Here is a 21523-nt window from a genome sequence, read left to right on the forward strand (position 1 = left end):
GCAAAAGTGTATCAATCAATTGTTTTACTGAAAAGTTAAGTTTATAACTTTATGAGATTTTCTTTTTCTGTAAAGGAAAGTAGATTAGAGCAGTAAGTAAAAATAAACGAGAATTAGTCAAATAGGTGCAGGCATGGCTGTGTGGTAAAAAGCTTGCTTCTCAACCACATGATTCTGGATTCAGTCCCACTGTATGGCACCTTGGACAAGTGTTTTCTACTATAGCCTCAGACTATCCAAATCCTTGTGAGTGGATTTGATAGACAGAAATTGAAAGAAACCCATCATGTGTGTGTATCTATGTGTGTGTGTCTTTCTGTCTGTGTTTATCGCACCACCACCAGTTGACAAACAGTACTGGTGTGTTTGCATCCCCCATAACTTAGTGGTTCAGCAAAAGAGACCGATATAATAAGTACCAGGCTTTAAAATAAATATTGGGGTCGATTCATTCAACTAAATATTTAAGGTGGTGCCCCAGCTTGGCCACAGTCTAATGAGTGAAACAAGTAAAAAATATAAAAAGATAAAGAAACCTACACAATATTTTTTTTTCTAATCATATTTGATCTCAAAAATATTGAACTATAAGTTAGAATATTTCAAGTTTTTTGAGAGATAAAAGTGATTGTTGCAACCACAGTATCAATGTGTCATACATAAATTTTGAGTTTGAGATTAAATTGCATGTTCTGACAAGCAGACATTGTGTGGGTTACATCTGTTTTAGTATAACCAATGTTTGACTACAGGATTAACTCATAGTTAACAGGCTTAGTTATATTTATATTTTTATTATTGTTCTTTTTAATAGCATAGTCAGGCAGGAGAAGACAGTGCCCATGCCACTTTTTAGTCCATATGAGGCTGGTGGGAAGGAAAGGAGGATGTTGTCCTCAGACTGAGACCTGGCTCAAATGCTTGCAACAGAATGGACTATTCTAAAGGCACCTAAGTAAGGCTCAGATGGTGGTATTGAATTGGAAAGCAGATTGTACCTAGTACCTAAGGATTAGAATGATCCCTTTAACAGGCTTCCATATATATTTCTGACAACCAAATTTCAGTCACAAAGTACCATATTTGACAACATAAAAGATGCATGAGCCTATTAGACAAACCCTAATTTCAGCAATGCATATTCAGGAAAATGTTTTAGTTCATTAAAGCTTATGGGAGGCCCAGCTGATTTTTCTGAGATATTTGTTTGGGAAAGAAGTGCATATTATATGCCATCAAATACAGTATTTAACTATTCTAGGCTAGGATAAAAGACCTTTATCTAATGTTTTGTGCTCTGTGATTGAACCTGATGTTATGTTGTTACAAAAGAAAACTTGTCAGCCATACAGCCATGCTTGCATTCAGTTGTCATGGCAGCTTCGGTTTGTTGTAATTTATCCAAAGTGGTTAGAGAACCAAATTCCAAGTTTGATTCTACTGAAACAACAAACAGTGCAACTATTTTGTTGTAAACATGTGTTTTGTATTTGCCTGACAATAGTAGAGAGGTTAAAGATTTTAAAAATAGCTTTTAATGAAAAGAAACATGGTGACACTTTGGCTTCTACTCTATATTAACGAAAAGAAACTTTTAAAGATTGAATTTAGTTAAATTAATCTGAGTTTATCCTCAGATTCTACAATGAATTTATTTACATTCATAAAAAATCCAAGTGTGCAAAAAGACAAAAAACATATAAAAGGTAAATACAAAACCATCTGGCACCCATTTTGTTTTTATTTTTTGTATGTTCTTTGTATCTACTAGCTTCAATTTGCTTTGTTTATATATAGATATTTTATAAAGATTTCACATTAAAATAAGATCATTTTTTTTTCTTTCATAATTTGTAATTGCTGGGAGAAAAAAATTGTTTCCTCTTTTTCACCTACTAAAATTAGTGTATATAATTTAATATATATAAAGTCAGTAAACATTATATGTTATTTGCTTGAAGAGCAATCTTTTGATATTATCTCTAATCCCCAGCTTAAAATTGCTAATGCATTGATTTATCTCAGGAAAAGAAAAAGGCAGGATTCTATGTGAATTCTTTGGGTTAAGAGTTCAAACTATTAGAAATATATACTGTAAATATCTGGGTAACTGAAGGCAACTTTTAAAAATTAGCCTGCTGTGAAGCAGCTAAATATACTCTAGAATGAACAGATGATCTAAAATAAAACCCAGAATTAGGTAGAGTACATTTGACTTGCTTATTATTTATGGTTCAATCCATATCATCTCTGATGAATTTAATTCTTGCAAGATGGTTTCCTCAGTTAAAACAACCATTTAGAATTTATGTAGCATGAACCAATAAAAGAGTGAAAACACAGGATGGGGAATTATTATGATATAAGAGATAAAAGTTCTCCTTACTTTTTTTTTATTTGCAGCAACCACATTGAAATATATTTAGTTTATTAATCAAATCTGAGTAAAGTGGCAATAATCATATTATTTTTAGCCTCATCTAGATTGAATTTCTCTCACTAGCAAGCTAGTTTTAAAAGAGGAACAATTCACAGAGTATTTTAGGCTATCTTTGGTAGTCATGGTGATGGAATCCTGTCATTTGACAATGAGGATTCAGTTGTTCAGCCAACTGCATTTATGTTCTTGAATTAACATGTAAGTGGCTGAGTATATCATAGGTGTATGTACCCTTAATGTAATGTTCTGACAGAATCAGCATGGTTGCAGTCTGTGACAAAGTAGACCATTTGAAATATAAATACAGTTTCCATCAACCCAGGGCTTTTATACAGTTTCCATCAACCCACTTTCATTCACTAGTTATGGCGATAGAAAATGGCTTTTTCTAAAACCTGAAGCTATAGAAAATGATATACAGCATCGACTTAACACACTAACATATTAAGAGAAAGCGGAGCAATAAACATAATACTTTTTAGGTCTTCTTAGAAAGAACCTGAAACACACTGAGTTAACTAATAGTTAGTGCATCTAATGTTCGGCTTAAATCATTGTAGGTTTGTGTTTATAAGAAATTACAGATGAAAAGGGAATTTTAGGAAGGTATAGTTCTGGGAAAGAATGATAAACTAAATTTTTTAGTTTATAAAAATAAAATTTTATTTCCTATCATGTAATCCTGGAAGAAATCACCTTCTAAGTGAAACTCTGTAAACAAGTGCATACTCAGCAAACAATAACAATAAAAATAATACTGTGGCCATCACTTACAATCAAACAGAACTGGGGATCAACATGCCTTATGCCTTTTGCTAGTGTTTTTAGGTGTCCATGTAGTTACAGACATTGAAACCTTGTTGACCCCCTCACCCTAGGGACCACAGAATATTCAAGACCTGACAGCTAAAGGGAGAGAGATAATTGCACTCTACCAGTACTACATTTTATCAACCTCACAAGTTGATCTTAGTGGAATTTGAGCACAGAATGCAAAGAATATGAACAAACACTGCAAGACATTTTGTTCAACATTCTAAAAATTGTGCCAATTCACTTCCCTAAATGATAATATTGCTAATCATTTCTAATTTAGGCACAAGGCCAGCATTTTTCAGGTGAGTGGTTTGATGATTGCATCAACCTATCTTGTGCCAGTACTAGACAGGTATTTTATTTTATCAATCCTGAAAAAATGAAATGCAACATTGACTTCAACATGATTGGAACACAGAATGTCAAGGGCCAGATCAAATACTGCAAATTTTTCTTAAAATCTTACAACTCTATCACTGTGTCACCTTCAGTAATAACAATAAAACATCCCTGTTAAATAATATAGTGCATAATAGTTACAACAACAACAATAATGATGATGACGATGATGACGACAACAATCAAGTACTCCAAATTGAAAGTAGAAATGTCAAGACTGTATGGAATGCAGGAGGGTAATGTACCAGTGATACCAGTGATGATCATAGCATTGGGCTCAATCCCATTGGAACTTCGATACCAGTGGTGATTGGAGCATTGGGCTCAATCCCATTGGAACTTCAAAACTTCTTAAGGCAACTGGAAATCCCATGCAAGATTGATGTCTTACAAAAAGCACCCTTATTAGGCACAGCACACATCTTAAGGAAAGTATTATCTGTCTGAGGTCCTTGTTGTGACTTGACAGATGACTAAAGACTCCAGTGCATTTTTACCTACACTGTGTTATGAAGGAATAATAATGACAATAATAATTGTTTCAGATTTAGGCTCAAGACCAGCAATTCCAAAGGAAAGGTTAATGAATATCGTCAACTTCAGTACTCGATTGGTACTTTATTTTATCTACCCCAAAAGGACAAGAGGCAAAGTTGACTTCAGTGGGAGTTGAAATCAGAACATAAAGAGCCAGAAGAAATACTGCAAAGCTTTATTCTTTTCTGATGCTCTCACAATTGTACCTATCTATTCCCCTTATTAATAATAATAATCCTTTCTACTATAGGCACAAGGTCTGAAATTTTGCAGGAGACCAGTCGTTTACATCAACTCCAGTGTTTCACTGGTACTTAATTTATCAACCCTGAAAGGACAAAAGACAAAGTCAACCTTGGCGGAATTTGAACTCAGAATGTAGCAATGGGCGAAATACCACTAAGCATTTCGTCCAGTGTGCTAACAATTCAGCCAGCTGACTGCCTTAATAATAATAATAATAATAATTAAAAAATTAAAAATAAAAAAAATATATCCTGATGCAGTACCACACACTGGCTCTCACAGCTTCTGATCTTAATTGATTGGAAGTGTTATCATGTGCATTGTTTTGTCTTAGTATAAAAGATGGGCTACAGCAAATATTCTGCTCAGTACCACAGATTTGCTTGTCAGTTGTTTGACCTTAACCAGTTGAGCATGTCCCTTGGTGGCTGACGAGATGTGTATCTCTGATCATGAGCAGAAGTAGTGGGGGAGCATCATAGCCATGTGTTGAGAGGAATTCTTTGGGGTTTGAATTATTCACCTTTGGAAACATGGGTGTTTTGTTCAACATCCTTAAACAAACCTTTGAGATGGATGGGCTATTCAACCTGAAGAAAATTCTAACTGGGCCCCACCTACGAAGTCATGTGCTGTTTATCTTGATATGAGATTACCATGTCACTCACATATGATTGTGAGGCATGTGCCTGGTGTACCCTTATCAGACAGGTAGTAATGATGGGTATACTAGGCTTCATATATTTTACCCTAATGTCATTTTGATGGCATGCACTGCTCTCTCACTCAAGAATAATAATAATAATAATAATTATAATAATATTGTCTATGTAATCCCCAAAACATTTTAATCTGTAAACAGTGTCAAAATACTTTTAAATGTACATAATAGCAAACACCTTCTCCTGTTATCTTAACATCAAACTATCATCTTATAATATTACTTTTAAAACAAACTTTTAATTTTCTTATGTTTTCACAAACCTTCTCAAAAATATGGCACTCTAGCCATAACACCAACTTGAACTTCTAACTTGTTGTCTCTTGAGGTCTGTGGATGGGACTTGGAGTCAACTTGTACAAATACAAAGCAAAAGCCAAGCATATAATAATAATTATTATTATTATAATAATAATAGTAATAATAATAATTATAATAATAATTTCTCTAGTAACCACTCAGGATTGGGCAAATGAATCTTTCACCTTTTACTACAAATGATGATAACAGTGATAATTTGATTTGCACTAAATGTAGTTCATAGAGAAAGCACTGAATCACTTCTTCAATTTCAAAAGATGTTAATATAGTGTAATTTATAAACTTGTGTGCATATATTCTTTTATATCTTTCTGCCCACATATATATATATACAGGATTGGCTTACATGTTTTGCACCTATTTATTAAAAATAAGGTCATGATGCAACTCAACAGTCTGCAAGATGAATGATAAATTTACCTAGATGTCATTTTCATTTTCTGTGAAACATTTAATTTAGTGTTAGGTTTTCATCAAAAAAATATTTGCATACCATTACATTGTATGCAAGTTGTATGCAAGATTTTCACTGCATCTCATACAGAGCTATGTGTGCCACACACAATTTAGTATATGCAATACTGTCTTTTGGGTGTGTGGCAAGCTGTTTGTGTTATACCTAATCTAATCTTTTATCTTGTGTTATTTTTTGTTTCTTTCTGTGTTATTTTGGTGATGCTCCTGTTCATTGCAAAAGCATTCTTAGTATTGTGAGATGTTTGTGTAGAACATGTGGTTTTAGTTGTTCTATTCAATTTAAAGATGCTTGGATAGCATGTGTGATGTGTTTAGAAGGATTATATTTTGGATAGTGCATAAATTTGTGTTCCCATGTATGAGTTTCATTGTATTCATGTTCTCTTTTGATAAGATATTAGTCAAACCATTTTTACTCTTATATTCCACATCTTGTTTATCTCCATTACATCACTGTACTTTGATAGCTTTTTTGACATTTTTTTATGTGACATTTTGTTCAAAACAGACCAAGATGCTTATCGGCGCATTGATTTCTCTCTCCTAACTTTAATTATAACAGCTGAGTGGTTCCTGTTGATCTTTTTGTCATTTTAGACAGATATATATATATATATTTATATATATATATCCTCCATGCCAACGTCGTCTCCTTCATTGGACACGAAACTCGGATTGCAAAGACCTGCTGGAGCAAGCGAAAGTGAAATCGTGATGGCACCTGTGCCCAGCATCGCCTTCCTGGCACATGTAAAGACATTCGAGCGAGATCATTGCCAGTGCCACCGAACTGGCCCCTGTGCTGGTGGCACGTAAAATACACCATTTTGAGTGTGACCGTTGCCAGTTCTGCCTCACTGGCCTTCGTGCCGGTGGCACGTAAAAGCACTCACTACACTCTCGGAGTGGTTGGAGTTAGGAAGGGCATCCAGCTGTAGAAACTCTGCCAAATCAGATTGGAGCCTGGTGTAGCCATCTGGTTTCGCCAGTCCTCAGTCAAATTGTCCAACCCATGCTAGCATGGAAAGCGGACATTAAACGACAATGATGATGACGATGATATATATATATATATATATATATATATATATATATATATATATATATATAGGTGCAAGTGGGAGTGAGTAGTTAAGAAGTTTGCTTCTCAACCACATGGTTTCGAGTTCAGTTCTTCTACATGGTACCTTAGGCAAGTGTCTTCTGCTATAGTCCCAGGTTGACCAAAGCCTTGTAAGTGGATTTGGTAGATAGAAATTGTGCATGTGTCATTAGCTTGACATTGTGTGATTATTGTACATGAATGTCATTCATTTCCAATAATTTGTGCAAACATATCAGGCATGGGGAAATGTTACCTTGCTTGAAAGCAGGTAAAAATTGGTAATAGGAAGGGTGCCCAACTGTAGAAAATCTGCCTCAATAAACTCCATCTGACCCATACAAGCACAGGAAGGTGGACATTAAAACAGTGATGATGATGAATGATATGCCCAACTACTGTGGTTAAATCATTGTTATATACTGCGTTTTTGTTTTATCACTTCATGAAGAGGGAGGGCATTACCTATTATCCTTTAAAAAGCCTCTGAGACAGGTAGGAAGAAGGGAAGAAAGTATCCTCAAACTGGACACTTGACTCAAATGCTTACAACAGACTTAAAGTACCCAAGGGTTTGTTCGTAGTGTTAAACCAGATGATGGATTAAGTTGCTTACCCATATAGATCACACAGGGATTTTAACCAAAGCAAATGCCATAAGGGATCCCATCTTTGTCATTTGTGATCCTTAGACTGGTACTATATATATCAATCCTGGAAGGATGAAAGGCAGAGTTGACTTTGGTTTGGCAAATGTTTAAACCACAAAATGAAAGTGGCTGCAATACTTCCCAGTAGGCAAAGCTATCTACCCAGCAATATCTGTGAATAAATTTTATTTTTGAAATGACTGGACAGTCTAAAATTAGGTAGTCAGTTTTCTTAATTTTTTTTTTTTTTATATTGAGTACATTGTCTGCACTTGACATGTTTTATTTTATTTTGGTAGTTTCTTCTAGTTAAACATTTATCCTGTGAAACAAATCAAACTTTCCTCTTCTGCTATAAATCCATTACAGGTTTTCATATATGCTTATTTCCTGTACTGTCTGGCAGGAAACTAACTGTTGAGAGTTTTATTGTTACCATGTTTTTTTTTTAATATATTTTTGCTGTTTCATTCTTATCTGAATCTTGTTCTTCAGTAAAATTAGCTTTTAGTTTCCTGATATATAGAAAGAATTTTTAGGGTGTCTTTTCCTTTTGCATATTCTTTACTTGCTTCTAAGTATTTGTGTAAAGCCATTGTGATTAATTTGTAAGTTCTCCCTTTGTATCAGTTCATTTCCTTCTCCTGTGTATAGTAAATGTATCCTATTTATATTGTGCTTCTAGTAAGGTGGGTTTGGATTACTGTGAATAGCTTTCTTGTTTTTCTATCTTGGTTCTTACTATCACTTGATTTCAATCCTCTCTTCATGTACAGATTTTAGTAGATTCTTCAGATAGGTGTTGACTTTTTCCCCCACAGTTCTAATCCTCCATAAAAAGGGGATGTTTTATACTCTGTGCACAACATATGTAACCCTTAGTGATTTGATACCATTGGTTTGTTAATGGTAGGTAGACAAAGCTCAAAAGAAGAGAAGTGGAAATAAGCAACTGTTATCTTTTATCTTTCATATGTTCCAGTCATTGCACTGTGACCATGCTGGGGCACTGCCTTGAGTTTAATCCACAAATTGACCGATGTACTTTTTTTTTAGTCTGTTACTTATTCTATTGGTCTTTTTTGTCAAAGCACTAAGTTACACTAGTTGTCAAGCAATTAACAAACACTAAGACACACACACACACACACACACAACAAGCTTCTTTCAGTTTTCATCTACCAAGTTCACTCATAAAGCTTTGGTCAACCCAAGGCTATAGCAGTAGACACTCACCCAAGGTTGCATGGTGTGAGAATGAACCCAGAACCATGTGGTTGGGAAGTAAACTTCTTATCACACAGTCACACATATACCACAATATTTATATATATAATTAAGTTAGATAAGGCCAGTTTATGGGACTACCTTAGGTTTCATGTCCATATAAGGCTTAGCTTTATGGTGTATCATCAGAATCCCAAAACCTGTTGGATAAAGGCCTCTCTAGTGAGTGGCCTCTCTAGAGTAAGAAAAAAGAAAGGACCCCGGTACTCAGTGTTAACAAAAAGTATTGTCTCCCCTTGACTATCAATTGCCGATGTCAACAAAGGTGATTGTATCCCTTTGGCTATCGATCGCCAGTGACCCTGTTATCTTATGGGTTCCAATAGGCTAGCACACACACACACACAACAGGCTTCTTTCAGTTTCCATCTATCAGGTTCTCTCTTAACGTAGAAACGTCTGTAGGTAGGATATTCCTTAAGTTAAAAGAGAAACATTTCACTAGTTCACATAGGTATGGACTCATTTTCAACAGGCACAACCTTAGGGTCACTTTTAGCTGTGCTTCGATATTAAGAGCATTCAAGTTAGCACCCCTAACCTGAGTGGAGGCAGGATGTTCATGTAGGGACTACAACAGATGCCCAGTGAGGGGCCACTGCAAAACCAAGGGAGTTGTCTATGAAGCCAAGGTACCGGCCAACCCTAGCAGCAGCAGTAACATCAGTAGCTCCCTTAACGACAACCACAGTAGCAGAGATGTCAGCAGCAGAACTATGAACAGAACCAACAGAACCATTGCTAGCGATAACAACAATAACAACATCAATGACAGCAATGGTAGTATCCCTAATAACAACAGCAGCCTTATCAGCAGCTTCCCTATTGGCTACAGCTACAACATCAGGCTCGACAGTTCCAATAGCAGCAGCAGTACCATCACCAGTGATAATAACAATAACAGCGACAATAACAACAGCAGTATCCCTAATGGAAATAGCAGCAGAGACACCACCAATAGCATCCACAACAGTAATGACAGCACCTCCATCAATGGCGATGACCATAACAACAATGGCACCTTAACCAACACTGGTAACAGCAGCACCAACACCATCACCATCACCAACATCTTCACCAACACCAGCAGCACCAGCACCAACAGCACCAGTTCCAGCAACAGTGGTGGCAGCAACGCCAACACCAACAGACACACCACCACCAACACCCGACTACGGAGATACATCAGCTGTTCCGGGAACTTGTTCAAACAATGCCTCTCCAACCACAGATCTCCCTTCAGGATTCCAGAAAGGAGAGTCATTACATCATTAGCTAACCATGTATGGCAGCTGATAGATGACAGGATTCTATACACAATATCATGGAAAATCCTAGAAAATCCAAGCCCCTATATTGAGACCAATCACTATAAATTATGCATAACGGAACAGGCAAGGATCTTAAAGGACTCCCTTGACCCAGGGAACATCCTGAACTTCAGAATGGAGGTCTTCAGACCGTGTTTACATTTCAGGAAATTGCTGCTAGCCTATTGGAACCCACGGGATAAGAGGGTCACTGGTAATCACTAGCGAAAGGGATACAATCCTCCTTGTTGACATCAGCAATCAATAGCCAAGGGCAGACAATCCCCTTTGTTGACATTGAGTAATGGCATCCTTTCCTCCTCCATACTCTAGAGAGGCCACTCGCTAGAGAGGCTTTTAGCCAACAGGGGTCTTGGGATCTGATGATACACCATAAAGCTAAGCCCCTTATGGATATGAAACCTAAGGTAACCTCATAAACTGGTCTTATCTAACTTTAATAAATACTGCTCTATGACTTAGAGTGTGCTTCTTTTTTCGGATTCATGTTTATGGACGATATATATATATATATATATATATATATATATATACTTCACACACTCACATGATGTGTTCCTACCGTTTCCATTTATCAAATTCAGTCAGAAGTTATTAGTCAGCCTGAAGCTATAGTAGAAGACACTTACCCAAGGTGTTGTTCAGTGGAACAAAGCTGAAATCATACAGCCATGCCTCTGCACCTACTGTTGGTGCTGTTTATTTTGGGATTTTATATCACAATTTGTGGTTAATTGCTTTGTTTGGTTATAGGTTTCCAATAAACCAATACCTAATTCACTACATTTCTGACAGCAACAATAACAAGGGAGCTTATATAGCTCAGTGCAAATGACCTCATTTGGAAAGCATTAAGTTTTCATTTGTTGTTTACATTCTTTGAATGTATATATTGGTTAAACATTCATGCATGTACATGTGCGCTCACATGTACATGTGCGCTCACATGCACACACAGAAAAAGATGGTTGAGTCAGTATCATATAATAGAAGATGAGATGTTCAAATACATGAAAATGAAATGGTTGTTTGGAGAAGAAGCTCACTTTGCAGCCACATAGTTTCAAGTTCACTCCCATTGCATGATACTTCTGGCAAGTGTGTTCTACTATAACCCTGGGTCAGCCAATACCTTGTGAGTGAATTTGGGAGGTGAAAACTGAGAAAGCCCATCATGTGTGTCTGTGTGTGTGTTTCTGTTATGTTATACATTCTAATGTTATGCTTTTAAAAAGTCTATGGATCACAGCAGAAGACAATCAAATTCATTGACATATTGAAACAACATTATAAAAATCTATAAATTTATGCCTCAAACTAGAAATAAGAGCCTTTATAAAGCATGGAATTTCCTGGCTCCCACTACTAATTATTATCATTATTATCCAGTGTCAGTGACATGCAAAAGGTGCTGGTGACATGTAAAAAGCATCCAGTACACTCTGTGGAGTAGTTGGCATTAGGAAGGGCATCCAGCCATAGAAACCAAGCCAAAGCAGACTGAAACCTGGTGCAGATCTACAGCTTGCCAACTCCAGTCAAACCATCTTATCCATGCCAGCATGGAAAATAGACGTTAAATGATGATGATGATCTCAGCACTGTTTGAGCATGTTCATAGCCAGAGCAGCTGTCTGGCTTCTGTGCTAGTGGCCCGTAAATAGCACCATTTGAGCGTAATCGTTATGAGCGTCGCCTTCTAGCATTTGTGCTGGTGGCATGTTAGAAAATCATTCAAGCGAGGTCGTTGCCAGTGCCGCTGGACTGGCTCCAGTGCAGGTGGCATGTAAAAAACACCTTTTGAGCGAGGCCGTTGCCAGTACCGCATGACTGGCCCTCGTGCCTGTGGCACCTAGAAGCACCCACTACACTCTCGGAGTGGTTGGCGTTAGGAGGGGCATCCAGCTGTAGAAACTCTGCCTGGATCAGATTGGAGCCTGGTGCAGCTTTCTGGCTTGCCAGTCCTCAGTCAAATCGTCCAACCCATGCTAGCATGGAAAGTGGACGTTAAATGATGGTGATGATGATATATTACCAAGAAAATTTTTTTTAAATTAATTTGCTGAAAGTAAAGTAGGTGATATTAATTTAATCTAACTGCCAGAGAGAATCTCAATTCATGCCATGTATAAAATTAACAGGACTTAAATATAGAATAACCAAGTGTACTCAATAGCTACATTGAGATAGGAGGAAGGGCAGATTTACTGAAGTAGAAGTGAGAAATTGATAATTTACTGAAATATTGTTTACCTAACAATAATTGTACAGGTATTCCAGTGAGTTGGTTTTCAAGCATCACAAAATAGCTGAACCGAATTAATAGAAATATCCTACCCTAAACACATGATAATGTAAACAAACATTCATTTGTATAAACATACATGCACATACACCTACACATACATACATAAAAAAATCATCATCATTATTATCAGTTAACAAACATTTTTCCATGCTGGTATGGATTGGACTAAAAAACTGATTGTGTGTGTGTGTATGTATACACACACATAAAGGTTGGCTAAAAAGTTCACAGGCTGACCAAGATACTCTCATGGAATGTAACCAAATGAGTACTGTTCTATATTTAAGAGATGAGGAATTATGTACATTATTTACATTTGACAGATATTTGTCCTCATCTTGTTTGTTGTTAACACGTTTCGGCTGATATACCCTCCAGCCTTCATCAGGTTTCTTGGGGAAATTTCGAACCTGGGTTCTGATTCCTAAGGTATTTTTCGATGTTGTTGTTGTTGTTGTTATTATTATTATTATTATTATTATTATTATTATTATTATCATTATTATTGGCGTTTGGCATTAGGAAGGGCATCCAGCAGAAGAAATTCTGCCAGATTAGATTGGAGCCTGGTGCAGCCTTCTGGCTTGCCAGTCCTCAGTCAAATCGTCCAACCCATGCTAGCATGGAAGGCGGACGTTAAACGACGACGACGACAACAATTATTCCAGGCAGTGACCTGAAAAATAATAATAATAATAACATCGAAAAATACCTTAGGAATGAGAACCCAGGTTCCAAATTTCCCCAAGACACCTGATTAAGGCTGGAGGGTATATCAGCCGAACCGTTGTGTTAACAACAAATACGATGAGGAAAAATATCTGTCAAATGTAAATGATGTAAATAATTAACCAAATGAGGTTTATTTTTCAACGTAGTCCACACACCTCTTCCATTGGTGTTACAGTGCTTGTATCCCATTGAAGAAACTTTCATCCTGTTGGTTAACAAAAAAGTCATCAACACCAGATGTGACATCAACATCACTGCTATACTGGTCCCTAACCAAGTGTTTTTTCATGTTGGGGAACAGATCAGGAGATTTATATATATGCATCCATACATGTGCACATGTATGAATGTGTCCCTTTCTTCTTTGAACTTCCAACCCTATTAGAGTCATAGTGTTTCTATTTTGACTGTGGTGTTACTGTTATTTTTAAACCTAGCAGTACCCATCTCTTTCCAGGTCCCCCTCTCTCTCTTTCTCATATATATATAGATAGACAGACAGACAGACAGACAGTCACATAGATCGTCCATCCATCCATCCATCCCTCCCCAAAGGAAATAAATTCAGAATTTAAGTTCAAGGAAACTCCAAGTCAAGAATCTCAGTCAGCTCGGAATAATGTTATTATTCTACTCTACTTAACTCTATTGAGTAATTTTTTCCCCTTTGAATTGTTATTCAAATTTTACCTCTAATTTTATTATGAATATTATTTCTACGTTTTTTGTTCTATTATGACATACAAACTCAGCTCTGAATCATGTTATTCCACACTACTTAACAATTCTGAGTACCGTAAAAACATGTGTAATTCATGCACTTTTTCACAAAAATAAAAATAAATTTTAGCGGGTGCGTAAATTACATGAGTAGGTCATTTCCAGAATTAAAAAAAAATTTTTTTTATTGAAAAAAAATGTACAAAACGTAAAAATTCATAACGGAAGTTGACTCATTTAATGTCAGAATAGATTTTTACAGAAAAAATAATGGCTTAAATACACTTAATGAAGTTGACTTTTATTTATGCTAGACAGTTTAATGCTTACTTTTTCTGTATAAATTTGCTAAAACCATTAAATGGTTAACTAGTCTTTGAAATCTGATGTTCATGCTAGTAAAAAACAGTCCGGTTCATATTTTACATTATTTGGAGTTTCTACCTATCGCAATGGAGCACATATTTAATTTCTCTGTCGCAGTAAACAATTCATAAGTTCTGCTCATACTGGCAATAATGGTAATGACAAATTTTAAAGTTTGCTTTACATTTTATAAGTGTGAAAGGGATTAAAATTTCGATACTCCGTATCAATGGTTCCAACAAGAAAAGGCAGAAAAGAATTCTGTTTACATAATCAGTTTGATCGGTTACCTTCCTCTGTCGGTTGAGTAAAGTGTCATCTAAGCTGATGTTTATTGGTAATTAAACTTAATTTGCAATACCTGTTTGTATTTATCAGCTTTGTTTTTGTTGGTAATTCTTATCAACAACTTTTCCTGTGATCGTGATTTGAGAAGGCATACAGAAGTATGCTAAAAATCGAATATAATCTCTTGTGAGCAAGAAATGTAAAATAAAATCTATGATAAACAACACAAACACTTTGTAATTTAATAGCTTTCAATATGATACCTGTTAAGCAGAAATTATTTTTATTTAATGAAAATTTAATAAAATCTAATCATAAGTAAGTGAAGTTATTCTAAATACAACTAAATTGAAAACCTTTTTCTCCTGGCTATATTGACAATTCTGAAAACTTTTAGGTGCAAATTTTACATGAGTAGAAGGTTTTTTTAACAAATTTTATCCTGAAAATCACTTGCGTAAATTACACAGGTGCACAAATTACATGAGTTTTTATGGTAATTATTTTTGTTATATGTAGTTGCAATTCAGACAGTAAGAATCTACTGTTATCTATATATTGGGTCATCCCATAAATAATGTGTTTTTTTTCAATTGCATGAACTAAAAGCTGGAGGCTAAACTACCAGCATCAACTTGCTATAAAAGCAGGTAGTAATTTTACCTTGTATTTATTCTTAATGCAAGTTTTGAAGAGTGCAGTTCAATTTCAAGTTATTTTTTCAAAGCTATAATGGAAGTGACAAAGGGGCATATTTGGCATATTTTGCTTTATGAGTTCAATAAAGGCAACAATGCAACGGAAAGTGTGAGGAATATTAATGCAGCATATGGGGATCAGACAATAAGTGTATGCCAATGTCAAAGGTGGTTCCAGAAATTCCAAGCTGGAAACTACAGCCTAGAAGATGAGTCTCATCCTGTAAGATCTGTAGAGTTTGATAAGGACATCCTGCAAACCCTGGTGGGACAAAATCCAGTTGTAACTATTGAGGAACTAGTAGAAAAGCTTGGATTTGGTCATTCAATCATTCATCAACACCTGTGTGCTATCAGAAAAGTTAGCAAATTAGGTCAATGGGTTTCTCACAAACTTTCTGAGTTTAATCACATGCAGAGAGTGAATGTGTGCTCTTCTTTGCTGTCATGTCTCATGAATGAACCATTTTTTGGACCGAATAGTGACTGGTGATGAAAAATGGGTTCTCTATAAAAATGTCAAGTGCCGAAGACAGTGGCTAGGGAAAGGAGAAACACCGGCACCCCAGGCTAAAGAAGGTGTTGTTGTCTGTTTGATGCGATAAGAAAAGTTTAGTCCACTTTGAACTTTTAAACCCAAACCAAATGATAACAAAGGAGATCTACTGCAAGAAGCTTGAGCCGCTTAAGTCAGTGCTAGAAGTAAAATAACCGTCTTTGGTTTCAAGACGAAAGATGTTCTTCCATCAGGATAATGCTCAGCCACATACAGCGAGGATGATATTCCAAAGGCTGGAGCAGTTTGAATGGGAAACGATGCCCCAACCACCATATTCGCCAGACATTGCCCCATCTGTTTATCATTTATTCTGCAGTCTTCAAAATCATTTGGACGGAAAAAATATGAATTCTGTAGATGAGGTCAGAACAGTACTGGAGAAGTATTTTTCGCCACGGACAAGTGAATTTTGGAAGAGGGGCCTCACAAGTCTACCAGATAGATGGAAAAACATTGTAGAAAATGAAAGAGAGTATATTTTAGATTAAACAAGAATTTTGTTTATCTTACCTTTGAAAAATAAAAGAAGTATTTAAAAAATGCACATTATTTATGGGGTGACCTAATAGTTATATATACATATATGCATGTATATCAAATCTCAATGATAAAATTTGAAATTTTTGAACTATTGGAATTTCCTATTTGTCATTTCTTTATGACATTTTTCAGTACTGAGTCACTAGTTTCATTTTCCCCATGCTTACACTAACCCTGCTCTAGTTCTCCTATCTTTGTAGTATTTGTTTTCTGCTGCTCATTTTTCTCCATATAAACTTTCAACTTGTTTTCCTAATAAACGTCTCATAGTATGTACATACTGTGTTGTGTGTGTGAATGGATGCATGCATGCATACCTGTGTATTAAGGGGTGTGTCTGCATACTTGACTCAGTTTTCCTATATTTCATTGTTGAGTGGTTATGCCTACTTACAAAGGTGATCACCTTTTGCTTGTTTTCTTAAATGCTGCCAAGCCTTCTGAAACAAATATGTATGTTGTCTTCTCATTATTCAATTTTTTGTAACACACAGGAGGGAGCCTTGATATCCTGTGAACAGAACATCTCTTCAATGTTTACACAACCTACCTGACTATGAGATTCCTACATCTAAATACTTATATAACCCTATACATTTTGTATATCTATATCTGAAAGTTTATGTATACCCATGATTGAAATTCTGTGTGTGTGTGTGTGTGTATTAATATGCTAGTGTTTGTGCACGTATGTGTTTATGAATGTGTGTGCTTTGTGTAGTGGTGTGTGTATGTATGTATGTATCTTCTTCCCTTCTTCCTAGCTCTCCTATGTAACCCTGCTGTCCGGCATTTGCCATGATAGATCACAAGCCACTATACCTTTTTCTATTTTCTCTCCCTGTTTATTTCTGTGTTCCTTTCTGTCAAAGAGCATAGACTCAAAACGTAAAAGACTTTCTCACTTCCCAAGCATTAAACTAATACATCTGTTTGTTGTTTACACGCCCATCTTTGTCTTTTGATTTTTGTAAATTCTCACTATATATATATCATCATCATCATCATCATCATCATCATCATCATCATCATCATCATCGTTTAACGTCCGCTTTCCATGCTAGCATGGGTTGGACAATTTGACTGAGGACTGGTGAAACCGGATGGCAACACCAGGCTCCAATCTAAATTTGGCAGAGTTTCTACAGCTGGATGCCCTTCCTAACGCCAACCATATATATATATATATATATATATATATCCTGAACAATTGCTGAGTAAATGTTGCCTTAGATGTGTGTTTTATATATATGCATCTGTGTGTATATGTGTCTGTAGATGCACTTACATATAGAATGCAGTACACCCTATCTTTACAAGGATAACCAGAATTCCCCTATAAAAACTTACAGCAACATAGTCTTCAATCTTTACTTTCCCAAAGCACTCAGGAAAATTTTCTAAATAAAAATTAAATAACATTAACACCAGATCTATTGTTCCACATAGCTCCACCTACCCCAACAAAACAATTTACAACTGATTATATAAAGCCAAGAGGAACCCAAGTGTACCACAGTCTGACAAAGGTTAGCAGGCTGAAACTTCAGATTCACTGTTGCTCCAACTTCTTACAACAGTATGATAATAAATGTATAAATATGTACCCTACAAAAAGTATTAAGTAACTCTTCAGTTCTAATGTTAAATCGTCTATTATAACTCAATATATATATATATATATATATATATATATATATATATATATATATATATATATATACACATATATATTTACCATTGAAAAACAAAAATTGTCAAAACCAGTTAGAAAATTTAAAAACTACAGGTTTTAAGACTCAGGTGCATTTTCTGCTCCCTGACCAACTCTCCTATATCCTTTCCAGTATAGTAATACTTCTTTTCTCCATGTGTGAGTGTGTGTGGGGAGGGGTCCAGCATAGCCACAGTCAAATGACTGAAACAAGTAAAAGAATATATATATATATACATACATATATATATATATATATATATATATATATATACATACACATATATACATGTATATATACATACACACATGCATACTTATATACATACATACATACATATATATATATATATATATATATATATATATATATATATATATATATTCATATATATATTCATAAAATAAGGATGAAAATCATGTTAATGATTATTATCAGGTAGTCAGCATGGAATAAAAATTATAAGCAATTCATATATTAGATTAATAATTATACACACACACACACACACATGATTTTTTTCGTCTAAATTGTAAAATAGTTATAGAACTTCCATTGCTCAGGCTGGATTGTAGTGTTCAGTAAATACTTGTGAGCAACAAAATTAGAGTATGTTCAAATGCATTTAGTATTACTATATGCAAGATAAACCATAGAACACATAACATGAGGGGATAAGGTTGGTGCACCAAGTGTATTCAAGAATCAGTGTAACAAAAACAATTGTAATTACTGTAAAAGACAGTCTATGAATCAATGATTGTGATTGAAGACTGAAGAGCTACTCTCAGATAATCAGAAAAACATGTTTTTTTTATTTTTTATACTTTTTTTTCTACTATTAGCCAACAAAAAATTTTCTTTGTGGTTGCTCAACTTGCTTGAAATAACAGCTAAAATCTCCCTCAAATCACACCTTACCAACTCAAAAGAAATAGGAGAGATACTTTTGACAGTGTAGACACTAATGTACAAAAAGTGGGATGGTCACAACTGGAATGCCTCTAATCATGGATTTGTGCAATCAACATTGACCCAGAGCTAAGCAACAACAACAGCAGTTTTTCTTGAATGTACACCTGAGTGAGTGCCACATTTTTAGGTTCTTAGTGGTGGCTTCAAAGAACTGTATAAGGAAAAGGTGTTTGGATGAAATAGAGCATTACTATTGTTACTTAGTAAAAAATATATATTACTAACAGTGCCAGAACAGACACTAGTGTCACAATTAACCAGTTAACTTGTTAAAAATATGTATTCATGTTAAGAGATAATATCTATGTCCACTTAAATGTGGTTGTTCTATTAGAACTTGGCATTTTGGTGCAAAATGCACTCTTGTGTCCATCACTGACAAGACCAAGTAAGGTCAAAATCATGTGATCATGGCACTGAAGGTAGCTGGAATTCATCTCCCCACTAACAATTATATTGCATTTTGCACCAAAAAGCCAATGTGTGAGTTTTTCTCATTGTTACTTAGTATCCCTGTTATTTCTATTTTTTATTTTGCTTACAGTTTCATTTCTCTTCACATTTTCATTTTTCTTATTTATTTTTCTACAGACATATTGTAGTGTGTGGCCATATTACATATGACTCGGTCTCAAACTTCTTAAAAGATTTCTTACACAAAGACAGAGAAGACGTGGATGTAGAGATTATATTTATTGATACGTAAGTAACTTAATTTCCTCTTTATATATCTGTATGTATGTTTGTGTATATCTAATGTAAACATTAGAGATACTCAATGTATGTGTTTGTAATTGATTTATTGTATACTCAATGTGTATATTTTTGTTTGTTTGAATATAGCAAAAATGACCAGGTGGTTAAGGTATGGAACAACCAAATCATAAATCATAAGTCTTGCTTCCATACAAATTTAACCTTTTGCACTTGCATTTACATACATGCTTGAATAAACCAAAATAATAATATGAAACCAATTATTAATTTTTTACACTAAATATAAACAAATGGAAGTCACCTAATTAGGCTGAACAAAGCTAATGACACCAACTCGAAAATATACATCATCATCATTTTACATTCATTCTTCATGGCAGCATGAGTAGGACAGTTTGATAGGATTCAGCACCAAATTTTGCTCCAATGCCTCATTTTTTTTCTCTAGCAGCAGAAATCTTAGCAAAATGAGACATTGGAACAACATATAGTTTTCTGACCCACTGAATCCTGTCAAGCCATACTATCCATGCCAGCATGGAAAACAAATGTAAAATGATGATGATAAGGGAGTATGATGATTGATTAATTGATGTATGTATCTATCTATCTATGTGGGGGCGCAATGGCCCGGTGGTTAGGGCAGCGGACTCGCGGTCATTGGATCGCGGTTTCGATTCCCAGACATGGCGTTGTGAGTGTTTATTGAGCGAAAACACCTAAAGCTCCACGAGGCTCCAGCAGGGGATGGTGGTGAACCCTGCTGTACTCTTCCACCACAACTTTTTCTCACTCTTACTTCCTGTTTCTATTGTTCCTGTAATTCAAAGGGTCAGCCTTGTCACACTGTGTCACGCTGAATATCCTCGAGAACTACGTTAAGGGTACACGTGTCTGTGGAGTGCTCAGCCACTTGCACGTTAATTTCACTAGCAGGCTGTTTCTGTTGATCGGATCAACTGGAACCCTCAACGTCGTAAGCGATGGAGTGCCAACAACAACAACAACTATCTATCTATATAAATATGTGTGTATTGTTAGTGGCAGCTGTCTGTCTTAGGTCAAAGTTAACTGTTCTGTTCAGAAATCAGCTCCAACAGGTTGTGTGGTAAGTCTTCCACTATAGCCTCCAGTCAACCAAAGCTTTGTGAGTGGATTTGGTTAACAGAAACTGAAAGAAGCTCATCATGTATGTATGTATATATATATATATATATATATCACTGTGTCTTTGGTTGTCCCCCACCACTGCTTCACAGTTGTTGGTTTGTTTATATCCCTATAATTTAGTGACTCAGCAAAGGAGACCAATATAATAAGTACCTGGCTTAAAAAAAAGTACTGGGGGTTAATTGGTTCAGTTAATTCTTTGAAGTAGTGCCCCAGCATGGCCAAACCTGATGACTGAAACAAGTAAAAGATAATAGATAATAATTACTTTATGTTAATGAAACGTTCATAAGATGGTGTAACTAAATATCTTTATAAACAAACTCCAAGTTTTTCATCTTAGACATATGCTATGTGTAACACTCAAAACCGAATTTAATGACAAAGGATACAATTAAAATACATGAA

General features: G+C 35.4%; 1 protein-coding gene across 34 annotated transcripts in view; it reads left to right on the top strand.

Moving 5' to 3' along the window:
• Window positions 1-21523, top strand: part of LOC106878324 (calcium-activated potassium channel slowpoke) — a 329393-nt gene that overhangs the window by 148568 nt on the left and 159302 nt on the right. For all 34 annotated transcript variants that reach the window (XR_016240707.1, XM_089347381.1, XM_052978540.2 and 31 more), the window contains exon 8: window positions 19820-19930. Coding sequence is in view for 33 of the 34 variants with exons in the window: in XM_089347381.1 (XP_089203507.1) it covers window positions 19820-19930 (111 nt within the window). In the remaining variant the exon portion in view is untranslated. The remainder of the gene's footprint in view (window positions 1-19819; window positions 19931-21523) is intronic.

The sequence above is a fragment of the Octopus bimaculoides genome, chromosome 2 (assembly GCF_046866305.1).
Source record: "Octopus bimaculoides isolate indiv1 chromosome 2, ASM4686630v1, whole genome shotgun sequence".
Classification (NCBI taxonomy): Eukaryota; Metazoa; Mollusca; class Cephalopoda; order Octopoda; family Octopodidae; genus Octopus; species Octopus bimaculoides.